We start from the raw sequence: 20,942 nt of genomic DNA on the forward strand, positions 1-20,942 counted from the left end.
TGCTAGCCCTTCCCCTGTAGGTTTTTTACCACGTCAACAGTAAAAACATTCCATAGGCTCTCATATCTTGTTTGCAAACAACTAAGCCTTCAAATAACCTTTGTGTTTAGGTGATTTTTAGAAGAAGAGATCGATACAGGGGAAGGCTGTAGCACAGAGCACATGAATCCTGTTAGAATTTTCTGGGTTTTATATGGCCTCCATGCATTTGGGTGACATTGTGATTGCTCTGCATCTCTGGCCTAAAAGTCAAATAAATTATGTACTCAGAGTACCCTGGGAGTGATCAGCAACAATTTGAAGGCTCAACAAGAAAAGAAGTGAGAACAAGGAAAAATATTAACAGAAATAGAATAGCAAGGTTTGAGTTATAGCACCTTAAAGACCAATAGGAGAATAATCATCAGTATCTTTTTTTCAGCTTCCTGGTGGGTCCTGAACAACAACTAGAAACTTTGCTGTCGTTTGCCAACACATGCTATACATTACTCAAAATCGGCATCTTATACATTCATCATAAAGTCTCTACAACTAACAGGTTAAACATGGATACAATTCTTTTTAAATAACTGAGTAAAGTTGTACGAGTTGTCAACATCTCACTGCTGCTACTTTAGGGAATGCTATAATGATATGGACTGATCTTTGTTAACGTTATTCACATGGTTGTTATTAATTCTAATAGTATTGCGTTTTTAGTGGGTTGGATCCAAATACTCTCATCACTAAGTGAGAGGCTTCTTCCAGAGACTCTCCAGTAGCGGAAGAGTGGCTTTAGATTAAACTCCATTAGGTTTTAACTGTTTATTAGGCTTCTTTTGAGAATTCAAGATAGAAGGCAGGATATAGGTTAATAAATGTGAGAGGATGGAATCAAATGTTGCTGTTCTTGCTTAATAACTTGATGTGTGATAAAGTCTGTCTGCCTGATCAAAATGTATTACAAAAATGCAATCAGTTTTTTTCATCCTTGTATTCATAAACAACTTGTTCATCTAGTTTCTCAGTGTTTTTCTTCTGTATTATTATGTGAAACGAGCACATCATCTTCTAGTTCTGGGAAGTGGAAGAATCAGCTGAAGACAAAAACATTAAGTCTAGGTAGAAGGAATCTCCTTCTATTCCAGCAGGAAAGTACTATCATTCACATTTGCTCAGAGAAACAGAAAGGACAAATTTAAGATCCATTTGCAGTGTTTAGTAAGAATCAGAACCAAGATGAAAAGTCTCATTACTTCAAGTGACTGTCTGGTGGAGTCTCAAAGGAAAGTTTAAGATTATTCTCAATTCTTTTGAAAAGATGCATTTCCTGATTGCTGGTTATTTGTATCATTATTTTATTCGCGTTCTTCTCATTTTTCCTTCCTTGCATGGACTTTGCAGATCATGTAGCTTAGTCATTGCTGGTAGTGGAAAGTGCCATCAAGTCACAGCCAACTTATGGCAACCCCATGGGGTTTTCAAGGCAAGAGCTGTTCAGCGGTGGTTTGCCATTGCCTGCCTCTGCGTAGCAACCCTGGACTTTCTAGGTAGTGTCCCATCTAAATACTTACAAAGGGTTGGCTTCTGTGATCTGACGAGATCAGGCTATCTTGGGCCATCCAGGTCAGGAGTTAGTGTTAATTCTACATATTGCTTAAAATCAGTATTTCCACAAATCAAAACTTTACCTTGTTTATTTATGAAAATTACAGTAATTGCACAAAAATATTCCTATATGGAGCAAAAAATTAACATTTACAGTGTGTATTTTTATATTCTATGTCTTTTCATTTATTACTATATAGGAAATAGAAATAAAAAAAATTAATAAAAAGCTTGGGGCTGAAGGCAGGTTTTGAAAAAAACTTAATTCAAAACACTACTATACCAAATATTCAAAACATTGGAAATTCTTACAATATTTTATAAGGGCATAACCAACAGAATTAAACGTTAAGTTAGTACTTACTTTAAACCCACTAAAACCAGTGCATTTAAAAGTACTTAATTTTGGCTGGACTGTGTTCAGCTCTTTACAGAGTTGGTCAATATTTACTTTGCATACACTTAATAAGGGAGGCTACAAATAACATTAACGTGGCATAAGTATTCATAAACTTACGGTGGGTGTTTTCAGCTGGACAGGCTATAACAAGCGGTCAATATGGTGTATCCCCAAAACCTCATATTTCTAATCAATTAAGACATCATAAAAATGAACTTTGCTGTATTTACAATACCAATATCCACCATAACAGATTGTGCTATGCAACATCCCATACCTGGCAGGTAGCAATGGTTCCTCTTTTTTGCTCTCGCTCTCTCTCTGCTACTGATCCTACTCCACAACAACTAACTGTGTCCTCTTTCATGCTAATAAAATATAACAAGAAGAATCCACGGGGAACTCGGGTGGGAAGGAAATCCCTCCCCCTTCCAGTCCCAGCACCTTCCTTCTTAATTCTCCATTTCTTCTGCTACCTCTTCTCCTCTGCTTCTCCTGCCACTGTCACCATATTCCCCTCCCCCCCATATGTGCATCATCTTTGCCATCACCCCTAATATTACCCATTACCTATTTTCCCCACCTTACTCCCCTTAACCTAAGCTCTTTTAATTTACAGCAATTAGGGGGAAATGTAAACTCCCCTCCTCCACCATTTTCTTCGTATTTAAGATTTTTCTGCAAACTTGTAAAAAAGTCCCCATTGTGCAATTTTTTTGATCTGTACTCCAGAACCATGTTCAGATTTATATAGATACAGTAGGCCTTGTCAGTTTTAACTGTGTCAGTCTCATTTTAACATGCACTGTTTTGCATATTCAAGGACAAATTTGGAGGGCAATATATGCAAGGAAGCCTGTTCCCCATGCCCACTCTTTATGGACCTTTCTGTGTCTCTTTTTTTATGCTCCAAGTCATTCAAGGATAGGGAGGTACATATATTTAAAATAAAGGTGCCAGTTTTATTAACTGCTGGTTAATAAAACAATACCTGAAGGAAGACAGACAACAGAGCTTGATTGTGTGACTGGTCAACAGTCACCATTCAATAGAAGTTATACCATCTTCCAGTTGAAAAAAAGATAAAAGTTTGAAAACCCTTTGTATACAGTTATAAGATACAATTAGATTACTGTCAAAGAAATCCTGTGCATGTTTACTTGGAAGAAAATCACACTGTATTCAGTAGGCCATTCACTAGTATTGGGGTCCACAAAGTGGGACCTGTGGGCATCATGGCACCAGCTGACACTTGTCCTGGTGCCCGCCACATGTTTTTAGAAGGTGGGCAGGACCAGCTGGGGCTTTTGCTCAGCAGGGCTTCTGACTGGCCATTGGAGAGCTTGATTGGCTGTGCAGTATTTTAAAGAAGTTGCTTCAACAACCTCTGCCACCACAGCAAAGGATATTCACTACATTACTGTGTGTGTATGACAAGAAAATATTTTTAAACAACAATATGTTTTAAAAGATGTATTGAAAGACATCCTGTTAAACAGACCTTCTATCTGAAATGTTGAAGAGTTAGTATTAGAGTTATGTGTAACCTCACTCCCTGACTTTTTGTGGTTGGCTTTGCCTTCTGTGGTGGCCATTTTGTGATTAGCTCCACCTCCTGCAGCAGCCATTTTTGATTGTGCCTGCCACCCTGTGTTATAATTCCAAAGGTGCCCACAGGCTTGAAAAGGTTGGGGACCCCTGCACTAGTAAGTGTACTTATGATAAACATGAGCATGCTTACTGGTCCATTATTATTGCTTATAGCAAATGGGAAAATATTGTAAACAAAAGCCCAGAAGTATTGGTTCAAAGTTAAACAAAATCTGCAATTATTCACATAAATTATGTTGAAAATAGCTTTACTTCTGATATGAACTGCTGGGTATACCAACTGTAAGTGATAAATGTGATTACAGTCTATTGGTATTAGAGATCACATTCCCTTAATTTCAGTGACAAAAAACACAGATGACTCGTCTTCAGAAAGAAATTATCATCTCTTGCAGTAGGTAGTAAGTAGCTTTTCTGCAAGATAAAAAGTTCCACCACAAAATTTAGTTAACAAAAGTTTAAAGTAAGTATTTCAGCAAATTTTGTTGATGGGATGGGGATCACTAGCCCTGTTTATTAGTGCCTGATTCTGAACAAGGAAGTCTCCATCACAATCTTAGAGCCAAACTACACAAGACAAATTACACGTGTATGAAACATGAATGCATTTACACGTGTTTCCCCCTTGCTTTCCTGTTCACTCGCACAATGCAGCTACACTGCACTCGATCCCGTGCTTGGATTTGCACGTGTTTCTTCCCCATTCCTCCCAGAGGAGAGACAGTATCCCATGATGCACCTTCTCTTTCTGCATGCTCAAACCTTCCTCTGCAGCTTTCCTGAGAGGGAGACTTGTTTACTCAATTGGACGTATGGGGAGGGAGGAAACCCTTGGGGTTTCCTGTGGGGAGGGGGCTGAAAACACGGCTTCCACACCTCTGTTGAGATCTTGCATTTTGGACTGCCAGGAATGGGGGGAATCTATGCACAAGGGGGTGGGCAAGCCCCGCGTCAGAAGCCACAGCAGGGTTTCTTGCGGTCAGCCAGAAACAACTCTTTCCTATCTGTTTGTCCTCAACCACCTCCGATCTCCATTATTATCTATGGGGGAAACTATGGGGGCTATCCAGGGGGATGGGGGTGGCATTTTGCAAAATAAGTCTACAAATTTTTCAGGAAACCAACTGCTAACTGTCCTCTAAAGCCCCTCCAAGTTTCAGGGAGATTGGACCTTGGGGAGGTCAGTTTGAAGCCCTCAAAGTAACTGCCAGCAGCCACTCCAGTTTTTACTATTAAAGGAACAGGAAGGGGGGACCCATGGATCATGCCTTTCCCAGGGCTCAATCTCTCTGAAACTTGGGGAATCTTTAGAGGACAGTGAGGACTAGCTCCCCTGCTAATTTGGTGGATTTTGCTTGCAAAATGCCACCCCTAGCCAGATTAAAACAAAACAGTTTGAGTGTAAGCCCAATCTAAGGGCAGAAAGAGGGGAGAGAAAAGCGGAAGCTGCTCAAAATCGACGCTCTGCAATGGTGACTCGCTGATTATGACTATGGACACTCGCAACCACAACTACACCAGTTACCCAACATGCGAATGGACTAGGGCTACAGGACATGTGTTCATCAGGAGTAAAATGGACATGGGCAGGAAGGAACAGACATGATTCTAGACACTCACATGACCTCGTGTAATTTGTCTAGTTTAGTTTGACTATATAAAATGAGGTTAATACAGCAAGAAAACATCTAGAGATAGAATGAATGTACTCTTTGAATACAGGTATAAGCTGATGAAATACAAACTTATGTGGGAGGTGGATTAATTATGCTTCCATCAGAGCCATATTTTCCACTGTTAGCCCTCAGTTCATACACCTAAACTACTCTTTAAAGGGGTAATTTAAAAGAACAATATAGAATTTGCTGAGGGGAGTTGCGAGCAGGAAACACTCAGAATAACTTTATTGTTCTTCATTCAGCAACCTTTTATTTTGACTAAGGTTAATTTTTCAGTTACCATTAGATGAGTATCTGAGTTATTACAAAACAAGTTTTGAAAACAAAGACCAACATTTACAAAAAAAGTAAAGAGGTTATAGAACAATACCAGACCACTTTGTGATCATGACTGCAATTCTATATTTTCAGATTTCCCAGGCATTCAATGTATAATGGAACAGCTAAACAATACAAGGTATACATACATCTACATAGGGGAGTACTCACTTTCAAAAGTGCCCCACTGCTTTGTGCAGCTTCAAGCCCTGCAAGGGGAGGGGGGGCTTCCTTCCTGTGTTGTTTTAGCCATTGGAAACAACTGCAGGTGGAGGCTGCCCCATTCTTGAGTAATCATATGATTCAGGACTAAAAGGCTGAAATGACCTAAGAGGGAAGCTTGAAAACCCCCTTGCAATGCTGGGAGCCATACCCACCAAGTGATGAAGTGCTCTCCAAAGAAAGTAACCCCAACATACATGTAGAAGTAAGTTAGGTTGGGGTACCTCTAACACAACATGCATCCCTTGTATATTTAGCTGAATTCTTAATAGTAGCAGCCAGCTATTAGTCAAACAATAATTGGCTGGATCCAAAGAGGAATGGCATTTCTGTTGCCAGTAGCTGCGAGTTACTGTTGCCCATTCCCACTTCTACTCCAAACCCACACCCACACTCAACCATGCTCCTTTTCAGAGCCTCCTGATTTCAGGAGCAGAATTTCAGGGGGCACAGGGAGCTGTTGCAGGAGATGGGAAAGCTTTATTCCACAAGATTTGCTCTACTCACATCACTTGGGATCTAACCCAATAATTCTGCTAAAAAAGCTCCAATAGTTAACCTTTGCTCCTAAATGGAGTAAAAAGCCACTTAAATTCTTCTTTTAGTTCAATTTGAAATGCAAATACTCACTGCTTTTTCAAGTACAACTGGATGATCAGGTAGAAATTCTGGTTTCTTTTGGGCAAGTGAAACCACTGAAAGTTTCAAGAGGAAATCTCTACTATATGTTATTCTTTCTGCCAACACAAGATTAAAGAATTAAAATGATTAGAAAAGAACATGGCTGTATGGAACAGGATGCAGACATTTCTTCATGAAAATTTTATTAAAAAGCTTTTAAAGCTTATTTATGGATCCTGTACTCACCAAAACAGACAAATACTTGCAGAAGTGGTATACTGTTTGGGAAGTTAGATGGAATTCAGATTTGCTACAGTGCAAGCGGCAGCACAAGTTCTTAGAAGCTTCTATATATGCTATTTGAACTAAAGCAATTTTGTATTCTAGATGATTGGCACTGAATAATTATCTGCACCATTTTAAAGCTGCCACCACATAGCATCCGTGTAAAGGGAGCAAAAGAAGTGAAGCAACACTTCACACTTATCCCCCATCAAACCTTTAGTGCATGACAACTCTACTTGCCAAGTTGTATTATTCTCTGGCCTGAATGAGCGTCATCCCAAGTAAATGCCCATTTACTAACCCTGTCCATTCCAAACGTAAAAAAATATTACTAGCCTATTATTACTTTGAAGCTTGTCTTTTTTCCAAGATAAACAGACAGGATAACATTTAAACTATTCATATATTTATTTGCTTTAACCCTAGATTGTCACAAAATAACATACAGAGGTCCACTTCCAAATGTAACGGATGAAATCACCAAAAAAACCCAAAAGGATTAAATTCCAAGTGTTCACCATTACAGAAAGAAACTACAGTATTATCTTTCACTGCTTCCTTATCACTTATTTTGTTGTTGTTGGGGCTTGCTATATGCTGCATGCTCCTGGGTAAATGCAGGCACTTTTCATAATAATCAACCAGAGGTTAATACCTCAAGAAATCTGGATCCACAACCTCATTTTGCAGTTCTCACAGACACATGACCCTCCAACAAGGAAGAATCCTGTCACCAGCCACTGATTTCTCCCAGAGGTAGCAACCTGAAAAAGTTGCAGGTTTAACAAATGTGTTGCCGATTGTTTATGTGAAGCTCACCAGCATGTTCTGCAAGAGTTGTCACATTCAATGAAGACTGAGAAAATGAGATTGCAATTGAATCCTACTACTCCTTGGAGAACTCATGCTGAAATGTACATCAAGAAGATTTTGAGGCGAGGAAAATAGTACCATGCTTGTGCAATATTTAGATGGGCAACTGATGTCAGGATGTTCAAGAGGGAGTTCTTCATAAACCACAATTATTTCTGCAGAGATCTTATACAAAATTTACGTTAAGTAATGTTTGTATCTTGAGTAGTTATTTAGTAGTTGTTTACATTACACAATAGCATACAGATCAAGTCTTTATTTTGTGCTCCCTCTATAAAGTTTGGAGCAGCACACATAAATTTACTTTTCTCCTTTTCATCTTCACAATACCATGAGGTAGGTCAGGTTGAAAGAGAAAATTCTAAGTTTCAGGGCTGAGTATGGATTTCAGTGTGGGTCTCCCCTAATCGGTCTGAAACTCGAATCCAGAAGTTCTCGATTTTTTTTTTAAGTGGGATTTACTCCTAAACTTTCCAGGGCCCGCCAAAGTAACTCCATCCTACTTTCTTCCTCTCAGATATAAAAAGGCAGAAACCTCATATCAGTTACTACTAGGGTTGCCAAATCCAGATTGGGAAATAACTGGATATGTGGGAGAGGGGAGGGACCTCAGCAAGATACAATGTCATAGAGTCCACCTTCCAAAGCAGCCATTTTCTCCAGGGGAACTGATCTCTGTAGTCTGGAGTTCAATTGTAATTCCAGGAGAGCTTCAGCCCCACTGGGAGGTTGGCAACCCTAGTTACCATCAAACAGGTTTACATACTGTTATTCTTATTTATTCTTTATAAATATATACCATTAGTAACATACAGGCTGTATTTAATGGCTATTTTGCATATTAAGCCAAGGCAGACCCGAAGTTTCCATGAAGCTGCCAAACACCTCCCAAATATTCTTCCTCCTGCTATCTACTTGATTTGCAAAGGTTGTCACAACCCACTTTTGGGTTCTGACTCCCAGTTTGAGAACCACTGCTCTAATCAGATATTTAAAGCCAAGATCTTTTCAAACACTGAAGTTATACACTGTGGTACCTGTTTGAAAAAAAACACATCAAGAACTGTGTAATTAAAGACATGCAGTCAGAAGACAATTTTATAAATGCTCACAAAATAGTATGACTGCAATTCTAAGTACAGATAGGCCCATCAAGCTATACATTTCGTCTAGGTTTGCTGAACCTATTCTTTAACATAGCAAGCTTCTAGACATAATTAAATCATCCAGTCCTCATATGGATTGATCAGCCAAGCAGCATCCCAGTAAGAAAACATATAGCATAATTTTAGAACTGCAGGTCTCTCTTCCAGTCGAGCAGTATTTTTCAACATTTATATGCATAAATTTTACCTTTGGGGACTTCAGGCTTACGTTGCTCTGACAGACAAGACACCAGAGTTTCATTTAAGACTTGCTTTCCATTAGATTTACACATCTAAAAAAATTAAAAAGGCACAAAATTCATCCTGATCTTCAGAAGTCCATAATTCCTTTTATGTAGTTTGCACAAAAGAACACAGTAACACAGAATATTGCTTAAACTCAACCAGTTAAAGCAACAAAAATCATTGGTTCACATATTGTTTACTAACTGGGGGGAAAGGGGATGGGCAGAAAGTTTTATTCCAATGGGGAAAAAAAAAGAAAAAATGAAATGCTTTTTGAGGCAAGCTTTTAACACAATGTTTTAACTGTCCTTTATTACATCAATTCATTTTAATAACCATGTAACAATACGTATTACTGTAAGGAGACAATGGGACAAAAGAAGGTAAACACACCAATGCTTCCTTCAAAGGACTTTCAGTACTCTAAAACAAATGGGTTGGAAGCAGAATCCTACAAATCTAGCTCTGCTGGTGGAGGGGGGATTTGCTACCCCACCCCCGCAGTACCCTCTAGGTGCCCCGCCAGCACAGATCTGCTTCCAGCAGTTTAGATTCAACTCATTCTCTGTTTCCAACATTAGCTATAACAACGTTTATTTTCTGACCTCTTTCAAAATAGGAGTTTCTTCTATATCTAATCAATGCTGGCTTGAGGCATTGTTTCTAAGGTCAGATAATAAAGACTTCCTTTTGCTTACTCCAAAGGTTGGTTTGGACATAGCTTTCTAGTCATCCACACCATAACTGAAAATAATGGAAACGGGCTGTGGGTCACAAATTTCATTTTCCCTCACACCCTGCTCCTTTCATAAAACACAACACACCATTAGACCTGAACTCAGCAAATTCTGAAACCAGAACTGGAAACATCCAACAGGAAGCACACAAGCCCATGTCTTGGGCATAAATAGCTAAACCATGGATGGCATTAGGTATGAACTGTGCTTTTACTGATGGCTTCTCTTTTTAGCTCTTGAGGATGGATCCAGTCAGTTTTTTCAATCAAGTGCACCTAATTTCCCTCCATACTACAGTCCACACCCTATATGCCATTTGCTCATGCAGATACCAAACCCCCCAGCTCCCAATCTCACCAGTGGAAAAGTTGGTTGGATCCAAAGCTTGATTTTTGGTCCGCTTTCTTACCAAGTCCAAACCAAGAGATGCTTAGGTACCTCTGGGTACAGAGGCTTGCTGCTCCATCTTTAGCGAACTATTGGGCATTTTACAAATTACTGTTTAACTAATACCAAGGCATTTATATTTGCTTAATTTCAAAAGTATTAACATATAAAATGTGACTAACATACATAAAGCATTTTATGTTCTTAATGTAGTATAGTAAATTTAGATCTTCTAAAAATTATTGCACATATTTCATATGGATGAATCAAGTTAGGGTATAAATTAAGTAAGTAAGTAAATAAATAAAATCTTCTAGCCTACAAGAGAAAATTCACTTGTGATTTACTTCACCATAGCATCTCTAATAACAATTGTTTTTCAAGCCCTATAAGAAGGTATTTGTATGACAGCGGACTGGGAACAGAAGAAGTAAGCTTTCTTCAGACCTAGATAACTAGCCAAGGCAATTAACCAAAACAGGCAATTAACCAAAAATGAGAAAACTGCTATCAGCGTTTTTAGATCAGCTACCCTACAGCAAAATCAGTTCCAGTGAGACTGTAACATTTCTTGCAAAAAATGAAAAGGTGGAGTCTACGCTTCATTTGAATGGGTTCTTCTACAGAATTTAGACAGCGTTCCATGAACTACTCTTTTCATACAAATCCCATTATATTCTCAGAAAGTGTAACAATATAGACTTTCAAGGACTTTCAGCCAGATGTGTGTGCTTTCTGATTAAGTTGTATATGCCAGCTACCAAAACTATTATCCAGCAAAACACTCTACAACTCCTGTCTCATTTGTCCTTGCAATCTTTTAGGCAAATCATACCTATTTCACAGGCCACATGTGGAAACTAAGGGTGAAGTGATACAATACATTTGGCCACATTCCCAAGATTTGACTTGCTTTCTCTCTCTTTCTCCTTAATTCCCCAACAGTTGCACTGCCCAACTCAGATTTGGACAATGGTAGTAGAAAGGAAGGCATATCAGCCTTCCCTGCCACATTTTCATGAGCCAAAATGGTCCCAGGAACAGCCACATGGCTGCAGAAGAAGTTAGTCAAGTTGGAGAAACCTCGATCTGACATTTGATCAAATGGATCATGTAGTTTGGCCCAAAGTGGTAAAGTTACCTGGCATACAAAGCCAGAGCTATTTATTTCATCTATTCAATACTTACCCAGCCAATTTCATTCTGCAAAGAAGCGTTGCTTGAAAACTGACCCTGGAAACTGAAAGTAGTTGCTGATACTAAAGGAACAGATGCTGTTGGGGGAAAAAAGGTCAATAATACATGTTCACTGCTTTGATAGTGAACTGGAGAAAACCTACCCTCCACTAAGCAACCTTTAAAAGTTATCTGGATCCACTACAACAGCACAATATCCAGTCCAAACATAACAAACGTTATCTTACTGTTAGTGAGAAGAAGTAAAGACGGAGCAATTAAATTGTTCCTTCTCCCACCTGACCCTTTTCATTCTCTCTCTTTTTTTAAAAAAAAGGACTTGATGCATTTTCTAGCACATGAAAAGTCTGAGTACTTCCTACATAGGATAAAGAACTAGAAAGTCTGTGAGAGAACTAGAGATGTGAAGGCTTCGGGGAGAGGAAAAATTGAGTGAATTTTGAAAAGAGAAAGGAATTTTTCCCTACTCCAAGACATTTTTTTCAACTTAAAAAAAATTGAAAAAGCCTCGTACACAATATTTTCTTTAAAACCAAAAGGAAGTTCTTACTAAAATACTGTTATAAAACTACTTTAAGCTAATTATATTGCTGCAAGATTCCTAGATTCAAAAGTAGTAATGTTACTGATGCATAGCTTCTACCGAATTTGACTGAGTAAAGCTCATGTTGGAATAAAGGTTGTTAGCTTTTAAGGTATCACTGGGCTTCCATTTTATTTTACAGACCAAGCAACATTATTAGGATTTAGCACTGGAAAGTACTTTCAAAAGTTGCAAAATACTTGGCATCTTCAGATATTTAACAGTTCCTCCAGAATCCTCTATCTTCTATATTGGCAGGCAAAACAATGAATATTTGAAAACACATGGATATAATAAAGGAACAAACTGGCATGTGTACATGCTGAGAAGCTATATTTAATTCATGTAAACTTCTTTCTGAAGACCATGGAAGCCAATGAAAGTTTACAATCAAAGGGTATGAATCAAAAGCTATGAATGAAATTATGAAGAGCAAACATAACACTCTTGGTTACGTCAGTGAAATTATGTAAGAGCTGTCCAGTCAAAAGCTATAAAATAAACGGCATTGCTAGCATAACTCAAAGATATAGGATCCAAAGAACCACAGCTCAATCTCAATTATACTTACCTTCTAACCCCTATATCTCCAAAAGTGACTGAGGGTGAGCAGCCTATGGGACACAACGGTGAAGAAAAACCTTCCTGACTGCCTCAGACAGGCTGTTCTATAAGGTGGAAGCCACCAATGACAATGCACACAAATGATCAATTTTATCCATGTGCATGGTGGCACCTTTAGAAAACTGCTCAGATAAGCAAAGCTATCTCATCAGAGGAGGCAAGGCAGTCCTGCTGGTACATGGGTCCAAGGCATTCAGGGCCTTGTAGATGGCAACCAGAGCCCTGCCAATGGAGCATCTGTGGAATAGGTGTGAGATGCAATAGCCTAGCCTCAAGGGAACCATAGCATGGAAGCACATGGCCAGCTCAGCCGAATCAAGCTAGAGGGCCATCATCTGAGCTAAACAGAACTGTTAGAATGCCTTGTTCGCAGCTGCATAAATGTGCTTCTCCTGTAATAGCGCTGGTTCCAGAATAACCTCCAGGCTCTGATCGTCATCAGCATCCCATCAGTGGTGGGGAGCACGTCGTCCCCAAGACCTCAGTCCCCTCCACCAGCATTACTTCAGTCATGTCAGGATTCAGATTCAACTTGTGAGCATTTAACAACAGCAATGAAAACCAAAAATAATCTAAATGTACTGTCGCTCTTAACCATGTCACAGGATTTTTTATTTTTTGTGCTCTCTCTCAAAAACATCTAACTCTTATATTTCAACATCATATAACACTGACATTTATGACCAGCTGGAGGATTTGAAAGTTTGCATAGTTAATTTGGTTGGCCTTAATAACATAATACATGGCTTTTCTTTTTGGGTTTTACTAATGTTCGAGTTTCCAAGAATGTTCCACAGTATTTCAGATTTTTTAAACAAGTATTACAAAATCATGATCAAGACACTTACTGTCCGAAGAAAGGTGGCGTGCAGGTCTTGCTGGCTGGAGACGTTTGCCAATCATTCTTTTTCTTTCCATTTTTAAAACAATTTGAGATGCCATACTATAAAAGCCAGAGTGAAGAAACGTGTAAATAATTGGGAGAAATAGATTTGTTTAAAAATTTATATCTTGTCTTTCCTTGTGGCTCAAGGCAGCGTACAAATCACAATTGTTTTAAAAAATCACAATTTAAAGCCAACAAAATAAAACCTCAAATAACCCCCTGCTCCCAAATGGTGGTGTCAGCTCTTAATTTCCTAAAAGATTATGACATCATAAAATCAGCATTTTCCCCTTACCACTGTGGATCAACTTTGTGTAACTGCTTTATGTAATGTTAAATTTGTTCACCTGCTTCAATGAGCCAAAAGAAAGGTAAAATATAAATGAGATAAACAAACCCCTCAATAATTTGAGCTGAACTTTACTGATACTATCCTCTACCCCAGTGTTTAACTTTTACTGACATACTGTTACATAGTAGCATATCACTACCTCCAAGTGGCAGTGAATTTCACGGCTCAGGTACACCAATATCTTCATTTTACTTTTCTGTACATTAACCTCCAGAACTAGCAAGGAGCAGCTAAAAGAGGACTGCTCTTTATTCACTTTTTAGAGCTACTAATGATTGTATAAACTTTATTCACATACTTTTAGCCATCGTCTTTGACAAAATGCATGCACAGTTGTGGTAATTGATTCTCAAGCATGGAATCTGATATATACAGAAATATGAAAGATTGCTCTATCCAAATCCTGAACTAGTTTACCTTAGCTGATGACAAGAATTACAACTATGATAGGTGGTAACCATTTGTCATATATGTTAGGCAGAGCAACATCATTCCATTTCCTATATCTTTACAACATAGCAGTGCTCTCACAAGTCACTTATGCATCTAAAATGCCAAGTGACAACCAGTCTCCATCAGCAACCTTCTGAATCCAATCTACAAGGAATTATTTGAACCACAGCATAGTACATCCCCTGACACCTACTTCTACCTCCAAATGTCTCAACAGGATGGCATGAGCCACCCTATCACGGATCGCTAATAAATCCAACAGCAGCAGTATGGCAAAGCCCTTGTCTGCATTTAAACACAGATCATGTGTGTAGACTAAATCAAACTATAGATAAAATATACAGAAATAATATAAAGAAACAATATAATAAATAATTTATCCATGACAGTCATAAAAAGGTAAAGGTAGTCCTCCTGTGAAAGCACCGAGTCATTACTGACCCATGGGGGGACGTCGCTTCATGTTTTCTTGGGAGACTTCTGTTACGAGGTGGTTTGCCTTTGCCTTCCCCAGTCATAACATCCAAATAAAAGTACCAGCAAACAAGTTCTTTGACTGGAGGCCAGGCAGTTTATTCTGTCTATTATTCCAGAACGGTCATACTATTTACATCCTTGTCCCCCCAGAATAGCATGCTTTAAATAACATTTTAGATTTTCATCCCAACATTTCAAAACACACGTCACAATATTTCAAAACAAAAGTTGCACATTCTGTGAAACCTCATCCTAAGTCTCAAAAACAGACCGCCGCCCCCCTCAAGCCTTAACCCAACCGCAGCTTTGGATCAAATCTTTTATCGTTACAGTAGCATTTTCAACACATAAGAACAATGGGACTTTCAAAATCCATTCTCCCTTTCTATCCCCTGCTGCCTTAACCTAACCCTAATAGTCAACTCACACTCTCTTTTTTAAAAAGAAGCTTATTTCTTGTCCCATTACCTTTCTGCTTCGCACAGGGATCGCTTCACACGAACTACACAAAGTCATTCAAATCCACAGGATTTGAGTCTAGCGGCACTTTAGAGACTAACAGGATTTTCAGGGTATACGCTTTCCAGAGTCAAAGATCCCTTCTTCAGATACCTGATATCCTGTTGGTCTCTAAGGTTGGCTCAAATCCTGCTGTTCTACTGCAGGCCAACACAGCTACCTACCTGGAACGATGCTGAAATCCCTCTTTTGGGGAGGGGGGGGAGGGCAGGTGTCGTGTGTCTCCTATTACCTAAACTCTTTCCTCCCTTCCCTAAACAGGCAAACATTTAGGGCTCTGACAGCCATTATCGCCTGATGGCCTTTCCAGATCTTTCCAGATCTAGATCCTGTTCCCACTGCCTAGTGGCCACTTGGATGACAGAGTCTTGACAGAGAAGCGGCTGGCATCCAAAAGGGGCGGCGGGTCATCTACTCTCCCTACGCCTCGTAAAGTCAGTGTACGGCTCCCTAAAAGAAGAGCCAGGAGAACTGTCTAACTGTGGAAAAGGAAATCAAGGAGGAAAAAAATAAATTTCGGAGCCTTCGAAGCGTCCCTCTCCCTTTCACGCCGCGCGGCTGCTGCCCTCACGCAGCGCACTAGCCTTAGAAAGCGAGCGCGCACGCGCAACACCTAACAGTGGCGCCCTCACAATCGCACGCACCCAAGCCCGCTGCCTCACACCTTCCCCTTCGTATCGCAGCGCTAACGCGGCACCCGGCAGCCGACGCTGTTTTACTAACCGGCATCGTAAGATCGGCTTCAGGGAAACTGGCAGCTGCCGCCTCCTCCGCCGCCGCCCTCACACTTCGAGCGTCGCTAGGAGGAGGCGGGGCCTAGGCAGGAACCGTCCCCGTTGGTTAGCCGCTGAACTGCCGCATCCAGGCGAACGCTCTGAAGCCCCCACCTCTGAAGCCCGGTCGCGTGCCGATGCTGCTGCTGCTTCTTCTTCTTCTTCTTCTTCTTCTTCTTCTTCTTCTTCTTCTTCTTCTTCCTGCCCCACCTTGTGAGACCTCTCAGGTGAGGGGAAGGAAAGCGACGGGAAAGGCCTTGAGAATCTCCCGCTCTTTCGGCGTGTCTGGCAAGGAATGGGCGCCTGGGAGGGAGTTTAAGACAGAGGTGCTCACTGTGGTACATCCTGCGATGATTAGGAGAACAGCGGGATAGAGACCCACGAGTCTCAGTCAAGATTCAGAATCTCTGCTCCTCCCTGTATCTGAAGAAAGGAACTTTGACTCTCCAAAGTTTACATTCTGGAAATCTTGTGGGTCTCTAAGGTGCTACTGCACTCAAATCCTGCATCTACTGCAGACCAACACAGCTACCCACCTGAGGACTAGTAGATTTTGTTTATCCCATAGTGCTCAAAGATGGCCCTATGAGGGGCAACTAAAAAGCATTAAAAAGGAGCAAGCAAGCTTTGGAGTTAGTTGGAGGACCTTTTCTTCTGAGTGTTAAAGCAAAAAATGCTCTTGTATCAGATGGAAAGCCTAAAACGGGAGAACAAGTGTTTGCTTTTTGATCTTCCCCTGATTCAATAATTTCTTACCTGGTTTCTTGGGTGTTTATATTAACTAGATGTTGCATCTGAAGAAGAAAACTGTGAATCTCGAAAGCTTATGCTGCAGTAAAGTTGGTTAGTCTTAAAGGTGCTACTGAACTCTTTTATATTAACTAGGCAGTCTACATAAACAAGAATAGGAAAGGCAGGCCTTGCTCATGGGATTACAGTTTTGTAGCCCAATCCTATGCATGTGTACTGAAAACTAAATCTCCAATAGGTGTACATTGGATTTAGAGACTGAAGGAAATAGATAAGTTTGGATTTAAATCCAGTTCAGCATAAAGTGGTAAATGTATTAGTAGAAACATTCTGGAATGAGTATTTTCCTATAAGTCTTGTAGATTCTAAATGTTTTCTACAAATCAGTGTTCCTTATACTAAATCAGATCTCTTTTTTTTTTGTAAAATAGTTTTTTATTGGATGGGTCAATACAATCAGATTAAAACACATGTACAGTTCATTTTATTGCCCACAGATATATTTCCCCACCCCCTCCCCTCCCCCTTTTCCATATTGACTTTCAACAGCACTCCAACCCCCCTTTATTATTATCACATTATTTCTATACTATAGTTGTTCTTATCTCGTTATTGGTAAAGATCTTTACTAAATCGTATCTTACTTAATATCTTTAAAACCCTTCAAAACACCATAATTGGCCCTTAACATCCCATCTCTTTTCCATATATTTTTTTAGTTTTTTCCAATCTTCCAAAAACGTATTCGGATCTTGGTCTTCCAAATTTCTTGTTAACTTGTCCATTTCAGCCATGTACAACAATTTCCTTGTCCATTCTTCAATTTCAGGTATTTCTTCTTTCTTCCAGTATTGAGCATATAACATTCTTGCTGCTGTTATCATATAATATAACAATGTCTTATCATTTCTATTAACATCTTCTAAATGCAAAGATAGTAACAACATTTCTGGATTTTTAACAACATTATACTGTCTTTGATACTGAAGTATCAAAGACATCTCAACACAAATTTTAGACCAAAAGTCTCTAGCCTTACGGCAAGTCCACCACATATAAAATAGAGAGCCTTCATGCTCCTTACATTTCCAACACTTATTAGATAGCTAACATCACACAGAATGGCTTAGAGTTGCTTTTGTTTTCAAAAAAATTTGTATCTTCTATGAAATGTAAGGCCATACTTTGTGACAGAAATGCTCTTTTTGCCCGTTTGCTGACTGGATGTGCTATAGAATATGTTGACCTGCATCTTGTCCTTTGTTTACCTACCCAGAGAGCCACTTTGGTGTAGTGGTTAAGAGCTGCAGGACTAATCTGGAGAACCTGGTTTAATTCTTCACTCCTCTGCTTGAAGCCAGCTGGGTGACCTTGAGTCAGTCACAGCTCTTCCAGAGCTCTCTCAGCTCCATCTACCTCACAGGGTGATTGTTGTTGTGGGGATAATAATATAACATACTTTGTAAACTGCCCTGAGTGGGTGTTAAGTTGCCCTGAAGGATGGTATATAAATCGAATGCTGTTGTTACTTTGAGAATACTGCACTGCCTGAGCGATGGATGGGGACAGAACAGCAGTCAGTCAGTGGGGATGGGTCTTAGGTTGTGCTCTGTGCTTTTTGTTTGTTGATACTGTGACGGTTGGGAGACCAGCATATGCACATGTGCAGTTTCACAAAACATGTCTTGTAAAATAGTGTCCAGCATTCCCAGAATCTTCTTGCCACTGTACATGGCAACATTCCCAGTGCAAAGCATCCCAAATAAACAAACATTACACTGCTCTGCCAGAAAAGCAGCAGCCATTGTTAGAAGGTGGTTTACTATGCATGAATGTGCTCAGAATGCATGCTAATTGCAAAAAATGACTTTTTAAACAGAGGAGCTGAGCCTTTGTGCACAGGATTAGAGAAGTTTTCTTCCCTCTGTAAGGTTTGGGTATTTTACAGCATCGATAGGGTCTCAGGACTGTTCAGCATATGGGATTTGATTGTCTTCTCATGGAACTGGGTTAATTCTTCATGCCAAGGACTTTCTCTCTTGTCTGTTATATCTTGGGTGAGATTGAAGTGTCATTTATATTAAAAAGTGTGTGTGGCCTAGGAATGCAGGTGGGAACTGCAGACTTTTAATCCATTTAAGTTTAGCATCTTGCAGTAATGGGTAAACTTAAAAATTACATCAGCTGTGCCTGTACTTGACTCAGTGAGATCTAGCTACTGTGATCTATGCCTTAGTTACATTTAGACAGGACTGTAGCAATGTGCTCTACTCGGGATATCCTTGAAGTGTTCAGAAGTTGCAGCTAGAGCAGAATGCTGTGGCTATACTGCTGGTCCGGGCCAGCTATTGGGAGCACAGGACCCTGATACTACAGCAACGGTATTGACTACCAATCTGCTCCCAAGCCTAATTCAAGGTGTTGATTTTGTCCTTTTAAAGTTCTACGTGGCTTGAGACAGGGGTTTCTGAAGGACCATCTTCTCCCATATGTTCCTGCCCAGGAATTAAGATAACAGGGAGAGGCCCTCCTGACTGTCCTGTCAACCAGAGACGTCAGCCAGAGAAGCTTGGTATGTCTGGTGTGTACATGAGAGAGGGCCTTTTTGTGGTAGTCCTATGATTATGGAACAGCCTTCCCAGGGAGGCAGTTTAAGATGGTGTTCCTTAGGACTGCATTTTATTAATTTAGTTTTTCTTTTTATTGTATTTTATTGTAGTTTTATAATAATAATAATATTTTAACACATTTTTATGATTGTTTTTACATTGTACGCCACCTTGAATGCCATAGAGTAGAAATATGACTAACAAATATTTTAAATAAATGATAAATAAAATAAACATTATAATGAATATTTTAAAGGAAAGATCCTTGTGCTCCTAACTGTACATCTTTATACTCAGTGAATGATTAGGAATTAATAATTAATCATACTTTATTTTCAAAGAATATAGGGACTATATTCAGTTTTAAGGCCATCACTGGTACTTTCATCATCTGGCTTTCTTCAGATCATGTCTGTCCAGCGCAGCTGCTTCTCTAAGAAGGGCTCAAGCATGACTGCCTAGCAAGAATGGCTTCCACAAGCCCTGGCCGGGAAGGCAGCATGATATAGCCTGATCTCGTTAGATATCGGAAGGTAAGAAGCGTCAGTTACCTGGATTGGGAGACCAGCAGGAAAAACTCTGAATGTGTAGTTCGGTATATAGGGACAGCATGTAAAGCTTTATATTTTAGACTTTGAATTATTTAACTTCTAGTACCCATCTCCTGGCAGAAAGATTGTTAATTGTTCACTTTTTTGAGTGTATCTCTATAGAACAAATGTCATTTAGTACAGTACTAGCAGACTAAAATAAATCTCAGTTCACTAAATTTTGTATAAGTATCTGTATTGATCTTCCTTCTTTTAAGTAGCTAATCTCTTACCACTGTCTTCATGGTATATAGCAGTGCTACTTATTCCACAGCTCATTGAGAGCCACATTTGTAATTACTAGTAACCAAAAGATCCATGACCACTATACGGACTGTGCACTACCCCAATATGATATCATTAATATTGTATATAACTGTAACTTTTAAAATTACTAAAATACCTCTGCACGTGAAGGGTTTACTCTCCTTGTTATTGTTGAACTTCTGCTAGCGCTTGTGTATCTGGAGTGAGGGGGAAGGGCTTTCCCTCTGCCTCCTTCTCTCAACATGAGACATAGCAGGTCAGGTGAGAGTGAGATTGCCAAGATGCCCAGCTGAAAGCCAGATGACTGTGGAGAAAGGGGGGGGGGGGAAACCACTACCCTACTGTAGACAGCCTGTTCCTTTCCTGGGTGGCTGCTGTGGTGGTTTTACTCTCTTCTCTGCAGTCAACTTGCTCTCCTACCAGCAGTTGCTCCTGTGCAGAGTTGAGAGCACAGAGGCTGCAGAGAAGGTGGGAGTTTCCATCCCTAGAATGAGGTCTACTGCTCAGAGAGGCTCAAGGCTTACCTAATCAACAGTTCCCACAGTAGCCACTGTTTTAAGGTGGGAACCACCTGCCAGCCACACCTCAGTCAAGCAATGACCTTATTTTCCTGGAACGTGGGGCAGGTGCTACACTGGGGAACAGCTACAGGTATGTCAAAGAGCTGCATGTAGCTCCTGAGCCACTGAGTGTTACTGGCGTGTTTTTTTTTTTTAAATGGCTGCTAGTCACAACATGATAAAATAGTGCA

At 39.9% G+C, this 20,942-nt stretch overlaps 2 protein-coding genes across 2 annotated transcripts in view; one reads left to right on the top strand and one right to left on the bottom strand.

The window, feature by feature from the left end:
• NECAB1 (N-terminal EF-hand calcium binding protein 1) overlaps nucleotides 1-450 on the top strand; it is a 74,127-nt gene extending 73,677 nt beyond the window's left edge. The window contains exon 13 of the mRNA XM_054985409.1: nucleotides 422-450. Within this exon, the coding sequence (XP_054841384.1) occupies nucleotides 422-450 (29 nt within the window). The remainder of the gene's footprint in view (nucleotides 1-421) is intronic.
• A 3,463-nt stretch (nucleotides 451-3,913) lies between these two features.
• Nucleotides 3,914-13,433, bottom strand: C7H8orf88 (chromosome 7 C8orf88 homolog). The gene is made up of 5 exons (XM_054985895.1): nucleotides 13,364-13,433; nucleotides 11,300-11,385; nucleotides 8,950-9,034; nucleotides 6,448-6,554; nucleotides 3,914-4,012 (listed from the first exon to the last, which is right to left on the bottom strand). Exons 1-5 carry the CDS (start codon nucleotides 13,431-13,433, stop codon nucleotides 3,914-3,916), a joined length of 447 nt encoding a protein of 148 aa, XP_054841870.1.
• Nucleotides 13,434-20,942: the final 7,509 nt, after the last annotated feature.

The sequence above is a fragment of the Eublepharis macularius genome, chromosome 7 (assembly GCF_028583425.1).
Source record: "Eublepharis macularius isolate TG4126 chromosome 7, MPM_Emac_v1.0, whole genome shotgun sequence".
NCBI lineage: Eukaryota > Metazoa > Chordata > Lepidosauria > Squamata > Eublepharidae > Eublepharis > Eublepharis macularius.

Bases quoted from the DNA above. Each gene is read 5' to 3' on its own strand.
- C7H8orf88 (XM_054985895.1), bottom strand. From the start codon at position 13,433: ATGGAAAGAAAAAGAATGATTGGCAAACGTCTCCAGCCAGCAAGACCT. The intron at 9,035-11,299 runs GTAAGTATTGAA...TAATTTTTTTAG, and splicing joins TGCAGAATGAAATTGGCTGG to ATGTGTAAATCTAATGGAAA. The intron at 4,013-6,447 runs GTGAGTATTTGC...TTTATCTTGCAG, and splicing joins CAGTTGTACTTGAAAAAGCA to AAAAGCTACTTACTACCTAC.